Source organism: Myiozetetes cayanensis, unplaced genomic scaffold (assembly GCF_022539395.1).
Source record: "Myiozetetes cayanensis isolate MyiCay16 unplaced genomic scaffold, myiCay2020 scf4, whole genome shotgun sequence".
Lineage (NCBI taxonomy): Eukaryota > Metazoa > Chordata > Aves > Passeriformes > Tyrannidae > Myiozetetes > Myiozetetes cayanensis.
Window position 1 is genome coordinate 68,711,270 of NW_026087631.1, and position 23,520 is coordinate 68,734,789.

Below are 23,520 nucleotides of genomic sequence, written 5' to 3' on the forward strand. Positions count from 1 at the left end.
GGTGGGGGGTATAAAAGCAAGCAGTTTTTAAAAGTTTATTTGTAATATCAAACAGAAAAAATCTGCAGCAGTTATGTTTCAAATAAGAAAATATCCAAAGAAGACGTTAGCTGGATAATATATCCTATAATCACAGTGATACCTGTACTAATTTTGATGCAGAGGATGGGCCTTGTTTCATTACCTGAAGAGGTAATCACCTATTCTACATTATAGAATTATAGATTTATTTAGTCTTCAAGTCTCTCTCTACAGTCAGTAGAGAGAGATGATCGACTCCAGAGAGTAATTATGATATCAGGGGTGAATTTCTTTCATACCTCTCCCACTACCTCAACAGAGACTAAACATCAATCCCAGCCTCTGAGATCCACAGTATCAGCCGTAGCCTCTGCCCCATCATATCCTTCATCCATTTGGATGATAAGTCTTGTCCTCCACTTAATTTTAAATATTTCATTTGGCTTCTACAAGGCTGTTTTATTTCCAGTGGAGTTCAAAGGGTTGAGAGAATACAGCATCTAATGCCTACAGCCAATAGAGGATTTTTCCCTTCACAACACTCAGCAGTGGGAAATGCTGTCCCCCAGCATGGGTAAGTAACACCAGGAGATAATAAAGATACACTTCATCCATCACAGAAGCCAAAGCACCAAACCTGCTGCCTTTGCTCTCAGGATTCCAGCCTGCACCAGCTACAGGTACCCAGCAATGACACGACAGAAAACAAGAAAGCACAAAACAATATCAGCATCACTTCACACTCTCTTCTGTTTTCTCTCCTATTTCCAGCCTTCCTTTGCAAACAGCCACAACAAAAGGAGTTACCTAGCAAAAGACAGCAAAAAATTTGCAGCAGGTGGTACTTCAACTACTTGTGCCAGCCTAAACCATCTGCCACATCACTGTGAGGAAGGAAGGGAGCTGAGTAACAGCTCCAACACAGACCAAAGGAAATGCAGGGGCTCTGGATTAAATGCTGGAGGACAGGGATTGATTTTCTCTGTGTTGAGTCTCTACACTGTTCTGGTTGTACATCAAATCCCCCTCTCACGACCCTTTTTGCCCACTGTAGTAATGATCCAGGAGTAGCTCAAAATGGGATTAGTATAAATGAGAATTAGCCCATAAGCCTGAAGTGGAAGTGGATTATTATTGCAATCAGTCCCTTGATTAATGATCAGTCAGTGTCTCACGCCTTATAATTACAGGAAAGAATCCTTGCTTCTGTTATAAAACAGCAATATCCTTTTCCTTCTGTGAATTTGTGCCGGGGACAAACTGCACGTCACTGATGATGGGAACAGTATGAAGATAACAAAAAAAGATGTAGTCTATGTTCCCAGCAGACTAATGGCTTTCTGAACCTAATTTGACAGCCTTCCAAGGCAATATTATGAACTCCACACTGTACAAAATCGGTAGCCTTTTCTTAACTCTGGGAATGAACATGCAAAAAGGTAAGACAGGTCCTGAAATTAATCTGTAATTTAGAAGACAACCAGTAACCCCCTGTTTAAGCTAATTTATTTACATGGGAAGGGAAATAAAAGAAGAAGGAGAACATTCATAACAGATGACCTTTGCAGGAAGACACAGGTATACACTTCTGTAACACACAGCAACATTATTTTTTAGCTGCCTAATTCCAAGGTGTTCCAGGTAAGCTCACCTAGGTAGGCTGATTTACAGGGATCTTTACATCAAGATCTTGCCTGTGGGTAAGAAGGTGGTCCAAGCTTGGTGAGTCAACTGAATGGTTGGTTGGCAACTTAAGAAACACAATTAGAAACACACTGAATATGAAATTCAAGCATAGATTTACATCTCTAGTTTTCACAGAATTTTGGCTGAAACATTTCTAAAGTAGTTTCCATCTCATGGAAGAAGTGAGTAGTACATCTCATGAAGTACTGAAGTACTTCAGCATGAACCTGCTCACTCTAGAAACAGGTCTTCAGTCCCTCTCAGAGAGGAGATGGTGTCACACCAGTCCTCAGTTTAAGGATTTTTTCTGAAGAGTAATATATTTGTGTGGAAAGAGATGGATTCCTTCCCACTGGTTAATACCTTTTCAAACTTCAAATTCATGAAAACTAAAGTCACGAATATAAAGAATAAGTTAATTAAAAATAAATATGATAATTTCTTATTTTGAATTAATGTATCAGGTTAATTCATGATGACACAAGTCCCATCTTCATCCAAATGAGTCTGAGACTTTGAACTGGTATATCTAAACTATCACCTTTCATACAAGTCACAAATTTATGAGGTTAGTTTAGTTATTGACTTTAAATCATTATTAGAGACAATCTATTTCCATCATTACTGAAATCATGTTATTTCCCACAGGTGGGCTTATAGATTCAGGTTCCCCTTCTCTTTTCACCTGTGATACTGCTTCCCATCATATCTGGTAGTGCTCACAGTAACAGACCTTGCAGGATTAAGTCTCATGAAAATCAGGTGTAGATGTTCCTTCCCATCCTGAACACTGATGGATGACTATTTCACTGCCCCTTCACTGACTGAAAAGCATTTTATATGCACTCACTATTCTGTATTCACCTGTCCTTCATCATCATGGCTGGGTTATGCAGGAAGATTGAACTACACCAGCCTGATGGAAAAAAAAATAAGTAAAGATAAAGAAATAAAGGAAATAAAAGACAGATGAGAGCATCTTCCAATAAAATAACTCAAGATTACAAAATATAACATCACACAGTGACCCTTCTTTCTTATTGAGGAACTACTAAATGACCTGCACTGGCACTCAGACCCTCCTTCCTAATACAGATTCTCTTCACTGAAATTCCCAATGTTCCCACTCTAACTGCCCTCCTGCCTCCAGGTGATATTATATTTGCCAGTTTTCTGCAACTGTGCTTTTGTTAACTTTATTAATCCTGCTCTTGCCAAGATGGTTTGTCATATATAGTAATGAAAATACACAGTCCCTCACCTGGGAGATGATATCTACTTTTCATTCACCCCAAAATATGGATGGAATCACCATATCAGTTCTCCCAAATGCCAGTGAAAATGCCTCAGTGCTACACTCCCTAACTCAGACAACTGTCTTTTTCTTTCATATTAATGCTAATAGTCTCTCTCTTAGGGATAAACACCTTAGTAATTTTCTCCTAAATGCAGGCACTGAAGCAATCTTCATTGTTAACTGCCTCTAAAACCCCCAAATGCATTTGGTTTATCATGCACCACATAACACTTTTCCCCCATTCTCATTGATATTCAAGAAAGGAAAAAGCCAGTTTTCACCTTTTGTCACAAATGCATCATAAACGGTTAAAGGGAAAAATATAACATCTTGGTAAGTACATTTTAGTAAACAGCAGAGATAGGGAAAAAAAAGAAAAAAAAAAAAAAAAGAGAGACAAACAACCCACTAGTAAAGAGGTAATGACTGCAGCTGTGAGCAAGGGCTTGCCAGGGATTCAGACGTGCTCTTGTCAGCTTACGTGGGCATCACAGACTTCCCACCTTTCCCAGCAAGGCCTGTGCAGCCTTGCAGAAGTAAACCAGGAGACTGTGGAGTCAGACACCTCATTGCTCTGATAAATGACTGCAAATGATATTCTGGTTTACATATCTATTTTCTCATGATGGCTTCCATAACAAGTGTGCTTACCTTAAAAATTCCACATCTGCGTTTCCCTCCCCTCCCCAGTGTCCTACTCATGAGCAGAGATATAATTTGAGATAAGAATCTGAAAGGGGGAGGCGGGAAGGAAGAAAAAAACAATCTGCAGTGTGGCTATTTTAGACTTTTGTAGCACTTAATCAATAGTGCACACATTTCTGTAACTGAAATTTAGCTCAGTGTTTATCTGAGGGATGCGTTCCCTGAGGACTACATAAATCACCACCAAAATGAATGCAAAGTATCTGTGTTATAGCTGCATGGATTCTGTATTACTCACAATACTAACATCTAGTGTGACTCTGTGACACAAGAGGACTGAGCTGTCATGTCCCTGTGACTTCCAGCACAAAGGAGACCCCAATGTTTTGGGTTTTTTTCTTTCCATCTGCACACATATTTCTGGAGCATCTGAGAAGGTCAGGAAGCATTATGTGCACAGTTATAGTAATTGGGCTGGCATCTATCTGTAGTCCTGGATCACTGCTCTCAGTGACATTCTAGGGACTTGTGGGAACAGAGCCTATGCTGAGACATGGATGGTGTGTCACCTCCACTGTGAGCAGTTCACAAAATGTCTAAGGTCCCTTCACCTGACACACAGTTATCCAGCTCTAAGAGATTTCAGTGGGACCAACTCTTAAGGAGCTTAGCATCACTTCTTGAATTCAAAACACATTGAAGATTTCATCCATATCCATTACTGTGATATCTTGGCCTTAAAGTAAATCAGGAATAGTTAAACTAAACCTAATTCACTTCTGGTGGGGGACATGACACTTATTTTCAGATCCACAGCCTCTGTGCATATCCATAAAACAGAGGTATGATTTTCATTGCTTTAGGAAAAAGCTGCAAGGACAAAGGCAGAGCTCCAAAACTGTAAGTCATGAGGTATCTGAGTTAGATTAATAGATCCAATAGAGAAAGAGAAAGCTCCAGGGAGACCTTAAAGCAGTTTCCAGCACCTAAAGGGGCTCCAAGAGAGCTGGAGAGGGACTTTAGACAAGGGGTTGGAGTCACAGGATAAGGAGGAGTGACTTTAAACTGACAGAAGGCAGGGTTATTTTGGATATTAGGAAGAGATTCTTCCCTGTGAGGGTGTTGAGGCCCTGGCACAGGTTGCCCAGAGAAGGTGTGGCTACCCTATCCCACCCAAAGCTTTCTATGATTCTATTATCCTAAAAGAGCATAGTCACTTCTGAGATATGTCAAAAGACACATCAAGTTCAAGACAAGGCCAAGATCATCTGCTAGTCCAAAAGAGTGCAGCCTGACTTCTTCAGCTTACTTACAGGTGTTAGTCAGACACCCCACTGATTTCTTACACAGGTGCAGTCAATGTAGTTACTATTAAGCTTTTTGAGTTTGTTTTTTTTCTTTTTAAAAGAAAAGATTGTTCTCTGGCATGGTTTGTATCACATCATCCCACAGTTCTGAAAACAATCTGGAACACCCATGGCAACAACTTATTTTCCTCATCCGTTAGGCACAAAATGAAAGAAGGCACCAAAATCTATGCAAGTTATGCAGACTTTCTCCCATGGAAGTGAGTAGAATGCATACTCAAAATTTATCTTTGAGGGGAAAGAAAAAAAAAGAAAAAAAAAAGAAAATATTTCATATTTTCACTATTTTATTGAATTCTCACTTTGCTCCTCAATTACTTTTTGAAAAATCTGGATAATGCAATAGCATTTCTCACAGTATAAAGGCGAGGTAACAAGCAATGGAGTTCAAGATGTTTTACTTTTTCTCCTTTGTTGTGTTTTGTGTTGTTTGGTTCTTTTTTTGTTTTTTGGTTTGGTTTGGTTTGGTTTGGTTTTGTGTTGTTTTTGGAGTTTTGCTTCAGTTTTGGGTTTTTTTTTTTTTGCTGGTTTGGTTTTGTTGGAGTTTTTTGTTTGCTTGATTGTATTGGGTTTGGTTTTGGTGTTTTCATTTTTCTTGTGTGTGTGTGTGTGTTTGTTTTTTTTGTTGTTTGTTTGTTTGTTTGCTTTTTTTTTTTTCTTTTTTTGATAGTGGTGAATTCCACTTCCAGGGCTCTGGGACAAAAATATTTAACTTCAGCTACAAAGACTTTTTTTGGTCTTAGGTTTTTCCATTCCTCTCCTGGTACTGTGACAGAAAAATGACATTTTTAGAAAGCTGCTTCCAGCAGTTCTTCTTATGCAGTTTTGCAAGTTAAAGGTTTGATAACACCATGTAACTTTTTGCTTCTGTTCTCTTTGTCTGGAGACCCCACCATTCAATGTATTAGGTAAAGAATCCAGCAGGTAGAGAAGAGTATAAAAGGCACTTTTTGAAAATTCCAGTTCTTTGGGACAACCTACATTTCCTGAGAAGCTTTAACACCCTGTTCAGAAAAGGATCCTTCTCTTGGTCACTTGATCAGGTGAAAAGGCACCATGATGTGCTACAGTACGTGCTTGTTTTCTCAGCATCCAAGCCCCAAACCTTTTAGTCCTGGAAATACCTTTATGATGTGAGTTTTGTAAAAACTGATAGAGGTGGAAGACAGTTTTCTGCCCACTGGAGTCCCTGGTTTGTCTACAGCTGCTTGGCAACAAGCAGCTTTTGATAGCAAACCTCTGTAAAATGGAACTGCTAGTGAGATTATCGAGGATAGTTGCACATACATAAAGAAATCAAGACACACACAGAGTATGTCCAGTGTCTGCTGGCACTTCTAAGTGCTTCAGTGACATTCTACAGTGAAAAGAAAAAGTACAGGATAGTTTCTAATGTTGGAAGAAAAGACACATTTAACTATAAGTGTTTTGAGGAGAACCTGGATAAAGTTTACTCATATGGGATGTGTTTGCACATGTGTTATCCCTACAATGTACAGCAGAACAAAATAAACAAACAAAAACCCCCACTCAAACCTCAAATAAATAAATAAATAAATAGTTATAATTATAATTATAAAATAAAACAGCAAAGAAAAACCCAACAACAACAACAAAAAACCCACAAGGAAATACTACAAGGAAAAGTTTGAAAGAAGAAAAAGGGATTTTGCTACTTTTATCAAAATTTAAAATAAAATATTTTCTGCTTTTAAAAGTTCTCTTTTTATTAAACAATATAAATCAAGTAACAACATCACCGTATATTTAACTGGGTTTTTAAAGCTAGACAAAGAACAGTGAGAGAGAAAATATTTCAAGGAAAAACAGAAAAGAATACTTTATAGAAAGAGAACAGAAACCACAGGAACATGTTCTTCCACCTGCCGTATGGAACCCCTACCACTGACTTTCCTTAAGTGGAATAGTAGCAAGGGATAGGAAATCCTTTTCCTACTGAAGAATATTTTGCCCATCATTTGAAGGAAGTTGGTGCCATGACTGCAATTTCGTCTGTGATTTATTGTAACAGTTTTGTTTTCTTTTTCACTCAGTATCTGTGCCAAATAAGTGTTTTTTTCAAAATCTGTCCATTGCCAAATAAAATGACTGGGTCAAGGGAGAGATTTTAGTTCTTTCCAGAAAGTACAGAGCAATTTGTCTTGAGAATCCACGTAATTTTCTGTGCTAGATTTTGACTTTCTAAGTCTGTCATCAACAGCCTGCGAAAAAACAACAACATACAAAGAAGATAAAACTAATGTTCTTCACTTAATACACTGTGTTAATGGTTGCTGCTTACTTCACTACCCCTATGCTTTAAAAATAAAATGGGTTTCATTTACGCACTACCTAGCAGAAAGTGCACTAAAATTATTTTCCCCTCATAAGAACACACTGTAAAGGCCCATTAAGACATAATTACTGCCAAAAAGGCATCTTACATTTCCTTGAGATAAGCTGCAGTAGTGTACTTTGATATTTGACTTCCATTGATTCGGGATTAGAGCAGCACGTTTAGATAATAAGCAGAAGGATCTCAGATAACAGCCTGAGTGAATCATCGGACTATAGTGTTTAGTCTGAGAAAGTGTGTTTATCTGAAGGGCTCTTGGGACTAATACGGTTCCTCTTCAAAGCTTGAAGCAGGGGGTAAGAATCATAGTCCTGTAGGTTGGCAGGATAAACATGTCCTGTGATTTGCTAGCAATTTGAGAGACGGATTCCAGTACCGAGCGCACTGTTGCTGTCAGGTTGAAAAGTGTCTGCCTGGAAATGAATTCACGTGCACACAGCTCCAGACAAAGGAAAATCTCCCTGAAATGGCATGCCATCACATTTTAAGGCCAATTTTTCAAGTCTCTGACTCACACCTGGGAAATATACTGGTGCACTAAGTTTATCATAAAAAGCCCACATTTTAGCAAACAAAAATTGGTGCAATAATCTCAAAATGTACTGTCTCACTGACAGGTGCAGAAATATATATTCCTGTGGATTTGCCTGCTTTGTGCCGGAAAACAATTTTGCCTTTTTTAATAGAGTCACAGAGTCATCTCAGATTGGTTTTCAGTGAAGGGAACTCTGCTGCTTTTTCAGTGTTCAGCGTGAGGTTTGAACAGAGAGATTGGGTAATGTGTCATACAGAGGAAAGCTGCAGCAGGAATAAAAGCCCCTATGTCAATCAACAGTTTATAAATACAGCAGGAGAGATAACTGCTGTGTGTGCTCCATGAGAAGCACACTTTTGGGCTCCAGAAGTAGCAACATATTTTTAAGTTAAAGAAGAGGGTGATAAAGTGTAAAGGAAGAGAAGGTCTCTACAACTCTGTGTGGAAGGTTTTTGTGTGTGGTTGGAGCAGTTGGGGTTTGCCACTCTCTGAGAATAATTGTGAAGGGAACTGAACACAGAATAAAAAGCTTGAGGTCTGAGTGTCCTTTCATTTGCACCCAAAGTTTCCTCAAAATCAAAGAGTTTATGTCAGTTTGAATCAAATATATGTAAAAACAGATTAGTTTTATGACTCTTTGGATAAGAAAAGGGAAATCTCAGAACCTCCTCCCCAAACACCACTTCCAAACTCAGTGGACAGAAGCACAAGGTTGAATTTAAGGGAGAGTTACTCAACAAATGCCTTGTGGATATGGGTGAACAAAGAAGTCCAAACTATCTAGTTTCCATTGAGATCCTCCAATATATTTTACTGGCCATATGGTAGATCACCTTGAGAGTTTTGAGAGTTAAAAGCTAGCAAAATAAACTTCCTCAATCTCAGTCTCACATTTACTCTCTGTTCAGTTTTATTTACTTTTTTGTTGTCGTTGTTTTAGTTGAAATGTAAATGAAAAAAGAAAACTTTTGGTGTAAGGAGATCACTTCTATCTAAAGAGTCAAAGGCATCACTGATAACTAGCCAAAGGAATTACTGATTGCTTCTTCTACATTCCCTATCCCATTGAAAAAGAAAAACAACATCAATTTTTTGGTCATTTTGTCGCTGCACAACAGGTTTTTGGTAGGAACTGCTCAAGAAAGGTCTGTTTATGGTAATACAGCTACAAGAAGCTACATCAGCAATACCTGCTCTTGAAACTCTCTGAGGTGAACATAACCTTATTCTGTCTGAAGTTGATTGTGGTGAGCAAAGACAGGCTCCCCAGCTGGCAGGTGTAGAGGGTGGTGAAAGCAGGTGTGGCGAGTTCAGTGAAGCTTAACTACTTACACTGGCCCTCACATTCCTTAAGAAAATACCTCTTGTACAAAAAAAGATGCGTAAAATATGGATCCAGGGTTTATGGAGCATCAGTTTGTTTCCTGAGAGGAGCAGTTGTTGCATTTATTAATGTCTCTCTATATGCACAAGAAAATAAAGATCAGCAACTAGATGAGCCATGCAAACAGTTTATTAATATTGCTGGTTTCCACTTTGTTTGAATATTTTTTTAACTTCAGAAATTTGAGAACCATAAATGTATTCCTGAAGCACTATCTATGTTTTTAGTGCCTCAAACTGTATCTACCAGTTAAAATAGCAAAGATTTTTATCTGGTGTCAGGTATGAAATCTCATGTGGATTTTTAGCTCTAGATTGTTAATAACAAGTTATATTAATTATTATTAATTATTTTGGTCAGCTTTGAAGCATTCAATTACCATATAGGTACAATAGGGAAAGAAGATATTTGTTGAAACATATCCTCGAGCACAACAACAAAGTACATTAACTTCAGTTGGTTTCTCTATTGACTTCTTGTGTTTCCCAAATAGGGATGAATTACAATTTTAGCTCCTTGATCTTCTGAAGTGATTAAAGTCATTATTCAAAGTTGATGATGAAGTATTTATGACTGCGAGGGCACCCAGAGAAATGAGATTTCCACTGCATGATTTAGAAGCTGTAACACCACCTCTAATTTAACACAAAACCCAGGTAAAAAAAAAACATCAGAGCACACACCATTGACAGCATAAGTGTGTGTGTTGGATTTTTACCCTCAGTTACCAAACTCAGAGCAGAATTTCAGTGTGAGCTTCAGTGAGAGCAACATTAAGTCCTCTGTGAAGAAAGAGGCTATTTCAGCTGTTGACTTCAATGGGAGTTGGATTAGGTCTTGATTTATTCTGGAGCTGTGTAGTAGAGAGGCAACAAATCCAAAGATATCTGCAAAGACAAGCAGCTAAATCCAGGGCACTTAGAATGGACAGCTCCTGAAAAATAGTGGGGAAGGAAAGCGGGAAGAGCTTCCTAGCACAGCGGCACTGGGAAATGTTTCAGCGATGACAGTCTGCACTGGAACAACAGGGAAATTTAAAACAGAGATTTTCTCATATCAATTCAACTTGGTGGAATCAATCCAACTGAAGTAGAATAGCTATGACCAGGCTGCACAGTGGCCTGGGATGATGTATCTGCAGGGTGTGGTGTTTCTGCCACAAGTCTCTGCTTGCTGTGATGAGACGTGGCTGAGGGAACGGGAGGTTTAAATGGGATATTAAGAAAAAACTTTTTCACTGGGAGGGTTGTCAAGCATTGGCACAGGCTTTCCAGGGCAGTGGTGAAGTCACCATCCCTAGAGTCATTTAAAAGACATGTAGATGTAGCACTTGGGTAGGTGCTTTAGTGGTGGGCTTGGCAGTACTGGGGAATGGTTGGACTCAATGATCTTAAAGATCTTTTCCAAACTTAAAAATTCTATGATTCTATGAAATATCGGCACTTAATTTCATTACTTCATCATTACATGCCAAGGACCTCTAATGTTATGGCTCCTTCCAGAAACAAATCTTAAAACTCTACAACTTTAATATTGCTCTTAGCAGCTTTCACTGACTGCATTATTCTGATTTCATTTCTTACCTTACAATTGTCTGTTCTGATAAAATTCTTAATCTTGACAATCATATCCATACCATAAATTAAGAATGAGGCTTAGTTTTAGCCTTTTTATATCATAAAAAATAAAAAAAACATTGAAAAAACTTATAAAGTTTTATGGAGGATTATTTCCAAAAATGTGAACATGCCTGACAGTAGATGAGTTTCCTTAAATTCCTGGCAGCAGACTGAATTCCCCACCATTTGCAGTGCCCAGCTCAGGTACATTCACAGATCTAGGAAGCTGACATCAAGGCTTCCAGGCTTTTACTTCCTAAATCTTTGTTTACTTATTTGTTTTAAGTACCTTTTCTCCTTGTATGGAGAGCATGGAGCATGTACTTGTTCCGCAAGTACAAGCTGCACACACACTATGGAAACTTGTGAAACTTTTGAAGCCTCCAAACAGAACTCAAGACACACCTCAAGAAAAGTGGCAACAAGCATTTATCTTGATTAAATAGTAAAAATATGTCGAGACTGAAAGAGGATGAACTGAGCCAGGTAGAAGAAATTCTTGTATTTAACTCCTTTGTCTTCATTATTGCATGTGACAATCAATTCCCTGACTGAATCACATCACCACATACATGTTGTCATAGACATCACAGAACCACAAAATGGTTTCACTTGGAAGGGACCTTAAAGATTATCTCATTCCACCCCCTGCCATGGGCAGGGACACCTTCCACTGTCCCAGGTTGCTCCAAGCCCCATCCAATCTGGCCTTGGACAATTCCAGGGATGGGGCAACCACAGTTTCTCTGGACAACCTGTATGTGTGTTACTTTTGACATTAAGATATTTTCCTTCTCAGTCAGCATTTGATATTTGAATATAGTGTGGGGAGGAGAAGAGGTATAATAAGATACTTAATCTACAAGTAAGACCAGAAAATTCCTGAAGTATACATACAAAAGCAGGAATGAGAAAGACATAAGACAAACAAATGACAGCATTTCTTCATTCCATTATTGTGATAGATGTTCCTGCATAAAAGAGAAAAAGAAAGAAACAGCTTTTTGTCTTTTGCTTATTTAAACTTGTCTGACTCTTCTGGTAAGATCTGGAAGTTATACTACATTATGCTGCAGCAGTCCTTTAATCTTCTCCTTTGTTAATTCCTCTGTGTTATTCTCCCACTGATACTTTTATGTTTGAATAGGGAACATGGTTTCTAGCTCTGTGACTCATAAATCTGAGGTTAAAATCTCTGAGTTTATTTCTGATTGAATGATTCACATTGGAAAACTACTCACCTGCCCAGCAGTGTCTAGAATGTCCAAATAGGCTGGTTCATCATCAATTCGGACTTGAGTTTTATAGGCATCCTCTGAAAAACAGGGTACAGTTGGATTAAGCATATGAGTGGCTTGGAGAATGGAAAATGAAATAGTTTTGTCAGTTTGAAGTAGGGTTTTCCAAAGCTCTCCAATCTGGTCTAACTTTGCTTTACTTCTGGACTCAAAAAGCCCCTTTTTGAAATCCCATCATCACTGCAAACTAGTAGCAAAAGAGAGTCCTTTCTATCACACTACCTCAAAATATAAAAATTAAATATCTCTTTCTTTAAAAGAATAGCACAGACCAGAGATGTTGTTTAAGTCACAAAGATTCAGAGATGCTGTGCTGGTGCTATGCACCGGAGAGGTTTTGCTTACCACAATGATCCTTCCACAGGGCTTTTCTAGCACATAGTTTCAATTTAAGGATTGTCTAAATTATTGGGAGAGACTCCCTATGGCTGAAGGGGGCTCCTGCCTCAGGTATGTCAGAGTAATTATTTAAACTACTGTATACCTCCAGAGAGGCTGAGGATAGATTTTTTTAAAAAATAAATTCTGCAATCAGTGTCCTCGCATTTTTCACAGCTGAGGGTGGAGAAGGAAAACCTCTCTTTCATGGACTGTTGCCTTAGCTCATAATTTTGTCAACCTAAATTTAGAAGAAGAAAAACAAAGGAAAGGTGAATTCCTCTTTTTACAGGAGGTTTTCCTCACATTTCAGTTTCATTCCCCTCTCAACATTTGTATTTCCTTCATAAGATTAAAAAGAGCTTAGGTACTGGTCCGTGTTTATACTTGAAATCGTCTTGGAAATTATCTGTGTTGTTTAATGAAATGATAATGCAGAGCAGCCTGAGTGGGTTTTGTGACTGACATTATGCATTGGTTGTGCACTGAGGCATGAAGACAAGACAAGTGCCTTTGATGTACCTGAGAAGCACCATTAATCATCAGCAGCACAGGGCTGGGCCTGTCCAAGCAGTCAGTCCTGCCAGAGACACTCAGGACAGGGCTATCAATAAATATTGAAATAATATTGGGATTATAGTATGGGATTATACTGCAGGTAGATGTAATTCTTAGGACATTCTGGTTTGTGCTGTAATATGTATATTGCATCATACATCACTTTATAAAAGCACGTAAAAACCTGCTTTCTACCTGCACAAGGGAAAAACCAAAGCATTAGTATGAAAGTGGTTGTGGATGGCCTTAACTCAGGACCCCTCATAAGCAGCCAGAGGATTACTATCTTTAATGACATTATCACATAATGTCATTATCACATATCACATATTTTCCTCTCTATACTCTCCTCTTTAGTTTAGGCCTCAGCTCAGCCAATTAATAAGCACATCCCTTGCTTTAAACAAATACCTAATCCACTTGATATTAGGATGGTTCAGAGACTTAATTAATAGCATGATATACTGCCTTGCTGAAAAAGCCAAACCAACCAGCAGATGTTTTGGTTAATAGATCTTTTTGCAGAGACTGCTGAATAAGAAACTCTGTGCCAAAGAGGGACCATATAGAAGAAACTGGGTTACTTGTGGTTTAAGTAATCTATTATCACAAGACAGTGATATCTGCAGTAGATTTATTTTCTTCTTTTGTTTTTTTAATAATTTTTTTATTAACTAAAAAGTGAAAACAAAATATGGAAATATGTAAAATCAATTATGGTATTTCCTTCAAATGAATTCTATTAATACCATCAAGTATTACTAATATAATTCCATGCAGGTGGGTGCCCATTTGCATTACATTACTGCATACATAATTAACATATGACTTGCATAAATTTAACTTGCACTCTTGGCTCTGCAGCTGGATTCTCTAAGGCCACTGGCCCTAGCTCTCTCTTCACTTAGACCAATGTGAATTTTAGTACAGCAGCTTTAAAACAGTTAAGGCAGAGAGAAATCTGCCTACTTAAATTCAGCTTGGATAAAAATGAATCTAAATAAATCCTGTCTTATTTGCTTAGGAAATGAATTAGGAATTCAGAGTTGGTTATAACTAGAAGACCCACTGGCCTCTGAATATAAATCACAGCTTTCAGTAAGTAAATGTAAGATATCTACCCTGCTGAGCTACTCCAGGTGTACCCCAATACCACGTCATTGTCATCAGTAAAGTTTTAACTGTTAAAAAGCTCGAGCCAGACTATATTATAACCCTTCTACTTTGCAGAGACAATGCTGAATGCACAAACACATTTTGTCATTTTCATTTAGTTTGTTTTCCCAAACTACTGACCTTAAAACATTTCACTGTCCCATTTTCCTCTTTGATATATGCTAATGCCTTCAGTTGGTGGTGGAGAAACACGTTGTGTTAAGCATTGACCAAGCACATGAATCTAAATGGTTTTCCAGGCAAATGAATTTGGAAAATGCTTTCCGCTTACAGGATTTGCTTCTGCCCCAAGAAATTAAGAGATGAAACTGGGAGGAGTTATGAGTTTCCTTTGTAACTTTCTTTCTCTGTGTATGTTCAAATAGCACGATAACACAGATAATATATAAAAGCTTAAGTACGTCCTCAGTTGGGGTGTGTTAAGCTGGGTTACTCTCAGGGTTTGAATGAAAAAAAGATGAGAGTTTTAACTCCTATTAATTGCACACATAAGGGAAGTTCTAAAGCCCACACTTACCAAAGAAATCACTAGTTTGAGCCAACACCCTCATACCAGAGATCAGATCATAGCAGCTGCTTATGAACCTTCTTAATGCTCAAACACAGTCACTCCTTTGAAGGACACTATCTTCCCATTTATCCTGTTGATTCACTGATACCCTGGGTTATTAGGACAATGTATACCTTCTAAGTCAGGAGGCAGAAGGAAGATGCATAAATTGAAAATCGTGTTCCACATATCATGTGATATGGACCAAGAAGACAAGCCAAGAGTGGAAGGGTACCCTTTAGTCCTGCTCTACGATTAGTATTTTTAAACTGAGATTTCATCCCAGAAAGTAATACAAATAGAGGTTCAGCTCCCTTTCCTGTCTGTTACACAGACAAATCTCTTTATTTTATTTAGACTACCAGCCAGCGGCATTAATCCAGAATGCAACCACCTCCCAGAGGTTAAGATTTGGATGTGTATGTTTGCTGGACCCAGTTAATATGTTTTTGGTTTATTGGTAGCTGTCATGTTAAGCACAAACCCTGGGTATCTTTGCATGCTTCCTACAGGATTTCAGAAGGTAATACTGTGAAGAAAATCTTTTAATTCCAGGCAGGATTGCACACATTATGGTCATGTAAAGGAAAGAGAAGCCCCGAGACCCTGCTGTAAACAGCAGGAACATGCTGTTTGCCTGTGGACAGAAAAGAACTGAAGATGTTCCACTGTGTATTTGCACTACTCAAAATACTTCAGTACTCTACATTTTCTTTCACTTAATTAATTTATAATATGAGTATATAATGCTCCTTTTGAAGCTAGTTTGGGGGCTGCTAACTCGCATGCATCTGTACTTTATGTCCTACAGCTCTAAGGAGGGTTATTTATTAAAAGGCCAAAGTAGAGCTGCTGCTTCAGTAAAGCATAAGACAACATACAAAATAGAGACAAGAATTTTAGTCAGGCATCAGGCAATAAATCAGACTATAACTATGTATTTTATATTAAGTTCAGGTTATATTAAGTTCAGGATTAGTCTTTTTCTGTGAGGCTAACTATAAAGTCTCAGTCTTTAGTTTAGGTAATATGTAGCATAAAGATAGGGCATTATAAGAAAAAGGCTTTGAACGGAGTTTATTAATGTTGCTGTGAAATCTAACAGTGTTTCAAACACTGACTGCAACAATGATCATTTTTAAGGGTAACAAAGAGAAAAATGAAACAAAACTCCTGCATCCTTGCAATCTGAATAATAAGTGAATATATGACCTGTATAGTAAAAGAGAATTTCTTTTTTTTTTCCCCACCTGTAATATGGACTTCTTTAAAATCTTATTTCCTACAAAGATTAAAAATAAAAATGAAAATAGATAAAAATTTCATCACAAAGGACAATACTATTTGGATTCCATTATTACTGACCATTTACTGTTTTGCAGGGTGGGAGAAAAACAAACAGAACTCCAATTGTTTTCTGAATGGCACTTATTCTTTCCCCCTATATCACATTTAAACCACGAAAAATTATTTTCTCCAAAGGTATTTTTTCTAACTTCTCTTTCTAAATTGTTTGCTCTCTGCAGAACTATGGAAGAAAAAAAAAATAAAAAATTAAGATTTTGAGCTTTTTGGTAGCTGCCTTTTTTTTTTTTTTTTTTGGTGTGTGCATAAAATTAATACATTCTCTTTTTTCAGCTTTCTTTTTTATATAAGACATCATTCTTGAGACAGAGGTACAGTAATTAATTCAAAGCTGTGTTGCATTCAGTTATCTTAGCACTGGAGAAGCTGAATTCATAAAAAATATATCAAAGCATTTCTTTCAGCTATGAGCAGGTAACTGCTTCATGACAAATAGATTTAGGTGGTGTACAATTTAAAGGGGAGTTGGAATGGGCTTTTCATCTGCATTACAGAGAAGTTCTGGTACCTGAAATATAGGTCATCTGCTTCTTTCTTCCATTTGTTAATTCTGCCTACATGCCTTCTAAATAAATACTCTCTTCTTCTCTGTCTTATACAATATTAATTGCCTTTAAAACCAATCATATTCACACATATAGATGAGCCAAAAGATGGTTTATTTGGCTGAGGATGTGTCAAACCTGCAGAAGGAATCCAAGCTCAGTCAGCCACACCTGGAATTCTGCCTCTTGTTGTTCTCCCTGTGTACCAAAGAAACAGCAGGAGACACAACTCTTGGTGTGCTTAGATTATCTGCTACAAATGCATTTTAATTTAGCAGTGCTCCTGAATGTAGGATGGTCATGAGCCTTTGGCTGGCTGGATGCTGTTTCTATTTACAGCAAGGAATTTTTGAATAAAAAGAGTGGATGAACAGAGATGTAAACCACTGTACCAAATACTACACATAAGCTCCTTCTATTTGAGATAAGAATATGCATGGCATAGGAATTACCCATCAAAATACATTGGTATTACAACCTCCCTTAGCATATAATTATTTTCCTGGAGTATTGCTGTTTTATAATTTGGGTGAACATTGCTATCAGCATTTTGCAGACAAGGACACCAAGTCACAGAGGGTGTCTTCCAATGAGCTATGCACACATGATAAGCAATGGATGGTTTAAAAGAGTAGAACTGACAGATTTGATTTGATTGCCTTGTATTCTGTAAACTCTCACATAGATAGCAGTATCCTTTAAAACAATGAAAGTAGAAACATTAGTACTCCACTACTAACTGGAATACGTAAATATTCCAGTTCTGTTATATAATTCTACATTATATCTGCAATTAAGAATATTTCAGATTATTCTTTCCACGGATGCTGTTTTTCATTTCTCAGCATTGAATTGCATTTGCCTTTGTGCTGTCACTTCTGTAGCTTTGTCAAGTCTTTGCCAGATCCTTCAGGGTTTGCTCAGTTTTGTGTTAACAGTACAAGTTGCCTTTTCCCTCCTATAAAAGCAATGGTAACAGACAACATCATCCCAGGCAGAAGAATCTTGGTGATGATTTGCAAAATATTTGCTTTCCAAAATCCACAGATACTTCCTTCACTAACTTTGAACACCTTAGCTGCTTCTATGAAAGAGACACAGGTAAGTAATGCAGCATTTAATGCAGTTATTACCTCTCTGCTAGACTATAAAAAAACAAGTGTAGGACTTGAGGAAATTAAAATAGTGTGAGAAAAAACAAAGCATTATTCAAGTTAAGTGCTTATCATAAAAGGAATTCATACATTTATTCATTACATATTCAGTTGCATGATGAAAAATACAGTACTTTCTATCTCAGTTTTCATTTTAGCATTCAAATTACCATAAACATATTTTCAGATAAGATACTAAACCAAGGTTTTGGCCACATACATCTTCAGAAAATATTCTGTAATGATGTTTTCAAATGGCCTTGCTAAATTCAAATACATATCACTGTTGCACATTCCAGCTCTCCTTAATTTCAATAGAAGACACATTTCTTCGTTTCCTTTATTTAGCCTTTGCTCATTTTCATGACATGCTCTTAACTAAACACTGTGCTTTGTTTTAGAGGTTCCTGTGTCTTCAATGGCACATAAAAACTAATCCTTGAGTGCTCACTGGCACAAGTTGCCCAGAGAAGCTGTGGCTGCCCCTGGAAGTGTTCAAGGCTAGGCTGGATGGAGCTTGGAGCAACTTGGTCTAGTGCAAGGTGTCCCTGCTCATCTCAGGAGGGTTAGAATGAGATGAGCTTTAAGGTCCCTTCTAGTGAAAACCATTCTACAATTCTGCAATTCATAATATAATCCATGATTTCAAGGAGTAGAGATAGAAGGAAAAAAAAATTTTCTATCCTCTAAGATTGAAAACAAAAGTGCAGAACAATGTTCTGTTGATTTTGTCCTCCTAATATAAGCACCGCTGATATCTTCATCAGAAAGCAGAAGCATAATTAGATTATGCCCTGACCCTCAAATAGACCTCTGGACTTAATCCTAGTCAAGGAAAAGTGGTGTCTAAATACTTGGAAGGGCATGGGGCACAGAATTGTAGAATGACAGAGTGGTTTGAGTTGGAAGGGACCTTAAAGAATCTCATTCTAACCCCCCGCCATGGTCAAAGACACTTTCTACTAGACCAGGTTGCTCAAAGCCCCATCCAACCCAGACTTGAACACCTCCAGGAATAACCTGTTGAGCATCCAGAATTGTCGCAGAATAAAAATCTTAGTTTAGGCTCAGCAAGTTTGACTACTTATTAGCAATCTGAGCCATCAGTATCAGCAAACTGAGCCATCTTCATCATACTCATCTCACTCCTTTCCCTTAGGCTCTGGCTGCATGCAGCATCTGCTTCCAATAATTCAACTAAAAGCTTCCTCAGCCTAATGGGCATTTCTGTTCTGTTCTCACCTCACTGCAGTGCTCCTCTCCTAATGCCATTATGTATCTGTCTTAAAACAGCTGCTCTCAAATTACCTTTCTCCCTCTTGTTGGGCTGCCTAATGTTTCAGATCTGTGCTCTACAGGGCAAGACTGATAACACCAAGCTGCTGAAGGAGCCTGATTGATTTTCAGCTTTGGACGTGCACATGCCAGAATTTTTGGTGACCTGAAATGCACCCAGTACCCTGAAAATTGGGAAATGAGTTATACATTGTACTTTCCCTCTTCTATTTTTTTTTTTCCCAGTTGCACCTATATGTACAAGCAGCCTTTCTTCAGTGTCAGTTTGCAGTTTCATTACTGTGTAATGCTTTCCTTCTTCGGTGAAAAGCATGGGAAGTAAAAGCAGCTTAGTTTCACTTAGTCTATGGTAAGCACAAAAAGAAAAAAAAAGGCATAAAAGCATTATCCGTGCTCTAAAATGTTTGGTGTGTTCAGAATTTTGAGTGAATTGAACTCTGAGCCACTCAAATCTGGTTTCTCTTCTCCCTTTGAGTCTTCGTGGTCAGGAGGTTTCTTAACAAAACAGTTGGAAAAGGAGACAGTGGCTGGCTGGCATGGCTTTCAAGAAGAAGCAAAATTAAGAGTGATTGTGCTGAACAGTGTTGAGTGGGAGAGGTTTTCTCCTACATGCCCCAATCAAGAAGAATACAAAGCATAATGTACAACAGGAAATTCAAGGTAAGATACCCACTTTTTTCAGGCGAAGGAGTTAAAAAATGTAAGACCTTGTTAGCCAGCAAAGCAAACTCATTGCTGTCTTGTCTGGGCATGCAGCACCTTACATACAGTCGGGTCTCTGTCGCCAAGGCTCTAAGTTTTATGACAGTATATGTTAGTTAGCATAACACCTTTAGCTTGTATTCATGGTAGCAAAACCACTCTCTCCACTACTTGCCCTCCATACAGTGAACAACACTTGCACACTTTTGATTTGGGTGCAATTCCAACTCAATATTCTGAATCAACAGATTCTTCTAAACTGAGTACTGATATTTATCCATCCCCATGAGGTGTTTAATTATAGGGAGATTCAGATATACACACATATATAAGATATCTGACTGTATTTTTGTGTTTTTCTGCAGTGGTGTGTATGTACCTGTGTATACAAACACAGAGAGACGTTAAAGGCTGAGACTATCATAAATTAATTCCTGTGTCGATTAGCGGTGATGTTGAAACCTGCTTATCTACTCCTGCAAAAAATATTAGGACCAGGAGCAGATTGAAAATTAAACACAAAAAAACACCAACACAAACGTCTTCTGCTATAGAAGCAGAGGTAATTTTTATAGTGCCAAACTAAATGTTATTTTTTACTGTTTGCAAAATTTTATTTTCTAGTTGCAGATAAGAATTTTCCCTCCTTAAAATACAATTATTATTAGTTAAAGAAAAATACATATTCACAAGGCCCCATGAACAGCAGAGTGGTTACAAGTTCTGATCAAAGTCAAATTACAATTTATAAAACCAAAAAGGATTCTAGAAAACAATGCACCCCTCTTCCTTCATTTCTGTAAACACATGGATGGAGATGGTCATTCTCACAACTCAATCTCATATTGTGAAACATGAGATTTTTCTGGATATAGTATAGGTCACATCCTTTATATCACAGGCAGTTGCTTAGAGGCGGGGATACATCAGGGTTTTGGATGAAAGACTGACAAATTCTATCTCAATAATTTGGCCCAGTACAACAGTTATCAGTCACAATGAAAATGCTGTTATCAAAAAAGTTCCTATCCACGATTTTAATCTGAAAATATGCAGATATGTGACTAAATTTGTATAAATTATTATATAGGATATAACTTGTTGCCCAGAAAGCTCCATCAGCTCTTCATCAGTCCTTGTAGTGTAATCCTTCCCAAAGGCTAAATTTTATTTACAAAGTGTCCCACCCACGTGAATAAGACTATTTTTCTCAGAACTAGCTATTGCAGAGAATTTACAATTTCTCTACAAAACCTGGAAACTTTGCAAGTCATGGCTAAAGATAACTCAGGCAAACCTTTGCACTTGCTGCTGGAAACCACTTGCAATATAGATAATGCTACTAAATATTTAATAAAGGCCTATCATTACTTTCTCTGCTTCCAGAAAAATGTCATTTTGTTCAGAAGTGTACATGAACAAAGTGAACAAAGTACTCCTGTTTAATCAAAACATGATAATTAACAGGAGTCCAAGTACCCTTATCTTGGGGAACAAGAATAGCAGGTAGCAATTTCACTACTCTTTCAAGTCCGTGATTGTACTACTGAGTGGGAGTATTTGACAGCTACAAATTCACTTCTTATCATTTCAGGGAAAGTAATTAGCGAGTTGACTACATCCACTTGGTTATTAGCTTGGATGGTGCCTTGGATTTAGTAAGGTGTAGATGGCTGCTGGCTTCCATGAAAGAAAGGTTAATGGAAACATTTGTCCTGTGGTGAAGAATTTTGAATTGAGTGTGATAAATCATCCACCTCTAGAAAACCATGGCATGGGTGTCTCTTTCAATTTCAAAAAGCATTTATTGAATATTTTTACTAATCATGATATACAAGGAATAGGTAAGCAGTTTTTCCCTACTTATGAGCTGCAAGTCTCACTTCAGCTCCTCCGTAGTTCATGGCTCTAATCATAATTATAATTACTGTATGTGGGTTTTGATACTTATAGCAGAACCACTCGGATAAGCTCACAGAGTGACTTTGGTGTTCACTCCACCTTAAGTCATCTGATTCCCAGGACTTTTGAATCTCCTCAGCTGCCACATAACATAACCACTTTAGCCCTAAGAACACTTGAGAGTATTAATCATCTAACTAATGTGAGATGGGGGTATTAGAGCTGAATATTATGCTTTAGAACTTTATACACTTATGTCACAAATTAGAAACTACAACATGCATGTGACTTCACTGTGGTTTTAAAGTTCTTGCTAAACATATAAACTTCCCTTTCTTAATGTTGCAAGCCAGGTGGACACTTTGCTCATGCACGAAAGAATTCAGGGTTTACAGACTGGGAGATGAGTTCCCTCAATTACATGAGGAGCTCAACCCAACGAAAGCGTGTCATTGAAACTCTACTAAAAGAGAGCAGAGAACAACCTACGAAGGAAGTATCCCAGTTTTCTGAACTGGGTCAGTGTTAGAGCCAATGTCAGGCCTGGAGGCCTGAAAGGAGAATTGAAGAGCTCAGCTATGAGAATAAAGTCTTCTGCCAGAAGAAACACCTGTCAACTACTTTTGCTGCTTTGGTCTATTAGATGGATCAGTCAGACATGTGGTGGATCAATGCTGGGGGAAGGGAAGATTGTCTGATGGAGTCAAACCAAAACCAGTCATTGCTGAGTTAGAGGTCTTCTGCCTGTATGAAACTGATATGAAGAAAGAAAGAGGCTATTTTGTGTAGAACAGACAAAAATATTTTAACAATGATTTCTATTCTTGGCTGACTCTTTCTACATCCTGAATATGGTAGAGATAATTATGAAATAGTTTTAATAAAACTGTTTCATTACTATCATTATTGCTACTATTCCTATTACAAAAATATTACATCATATTGTTACATTAATAAGAAAAGGTTTTTTTCTTCCTTGTTCAGTTTTAATCTGGTTAACTAGTGCTTAAGAAGAGCAACCAAAAGGTCATACTTCTGTACAGTTTTTAGTTATTTTTCTTGTCTCTATATTTAGCAGATACACAGTTAATCTCAGAGGTTTCTAGAAGAAATAGAATGGTAAAATATCATTGATGCTTCATTGACCCTTTGCTCAGTAAAGAAGAGAAAGGTCAAGGCAGGAATTAACAAATATGAACCATTTACAGTTAAGGAACATTGGTTGTGTGGGGGTTTTTGTTGTTGTTGTTTATTTGTTTGTTTGTTTGGGGTTTTTTGCATGTGAACATGAAACAAGCATAGATCTCTCATGACAACTCACGGAAGAAACACTTTTCTCTCTTCTTCCCGCCATGGTAAGCAGCTGGTGGGCAGAGATGTCTGAGAAATAGAATCAGAGAACTGTAACAATACTCATAGCTGGACACCAACCAGATTTAGCTCCTTCACCACCACTCTTTGGGCCCATCCATCTACCAGTCTTTTGCCCCTAATAAACAGAGTAATTTATCCATTTTCTCACTTTCTAAAAAGTGGAGAAAGGGAAGTCAGATCAGTATACAAATTATGATAGAAGGTTGTTCTGATAAGATAAATGCTCCAAATGAGAATATAAAGAGGAGAGCTATAGAAAATAAAATGTCCTTTGAATCAGTTTTCATTTTTTGGGGATTGACCAGTAGCACA

General features: G+C 37.7%; 1 protein-coding gene across 1 annotated transcript in view; it reads right to left on the bottom strand.

The window, feature by feature from the left end:
- The window catches only part of RIT2 (Ras like without CAAX 2), a 172,649-nt gene that overhangs the window by 91,870 nt on the left and 57,259 nt on the right, over window positions 1-23,520 (bottom strand). Inside the window, exon 3 of the mRNA XM_050329248.1 lies at window positions 12,152-12,225. Within this exon, the coding sequence (XP_050185205.1) occupies window positions 12,152-12,225 (74 nt within the window). The remainder of the gene's footprint in view (window positions 1-12,151; window positions 12,226-23,520) is intronic.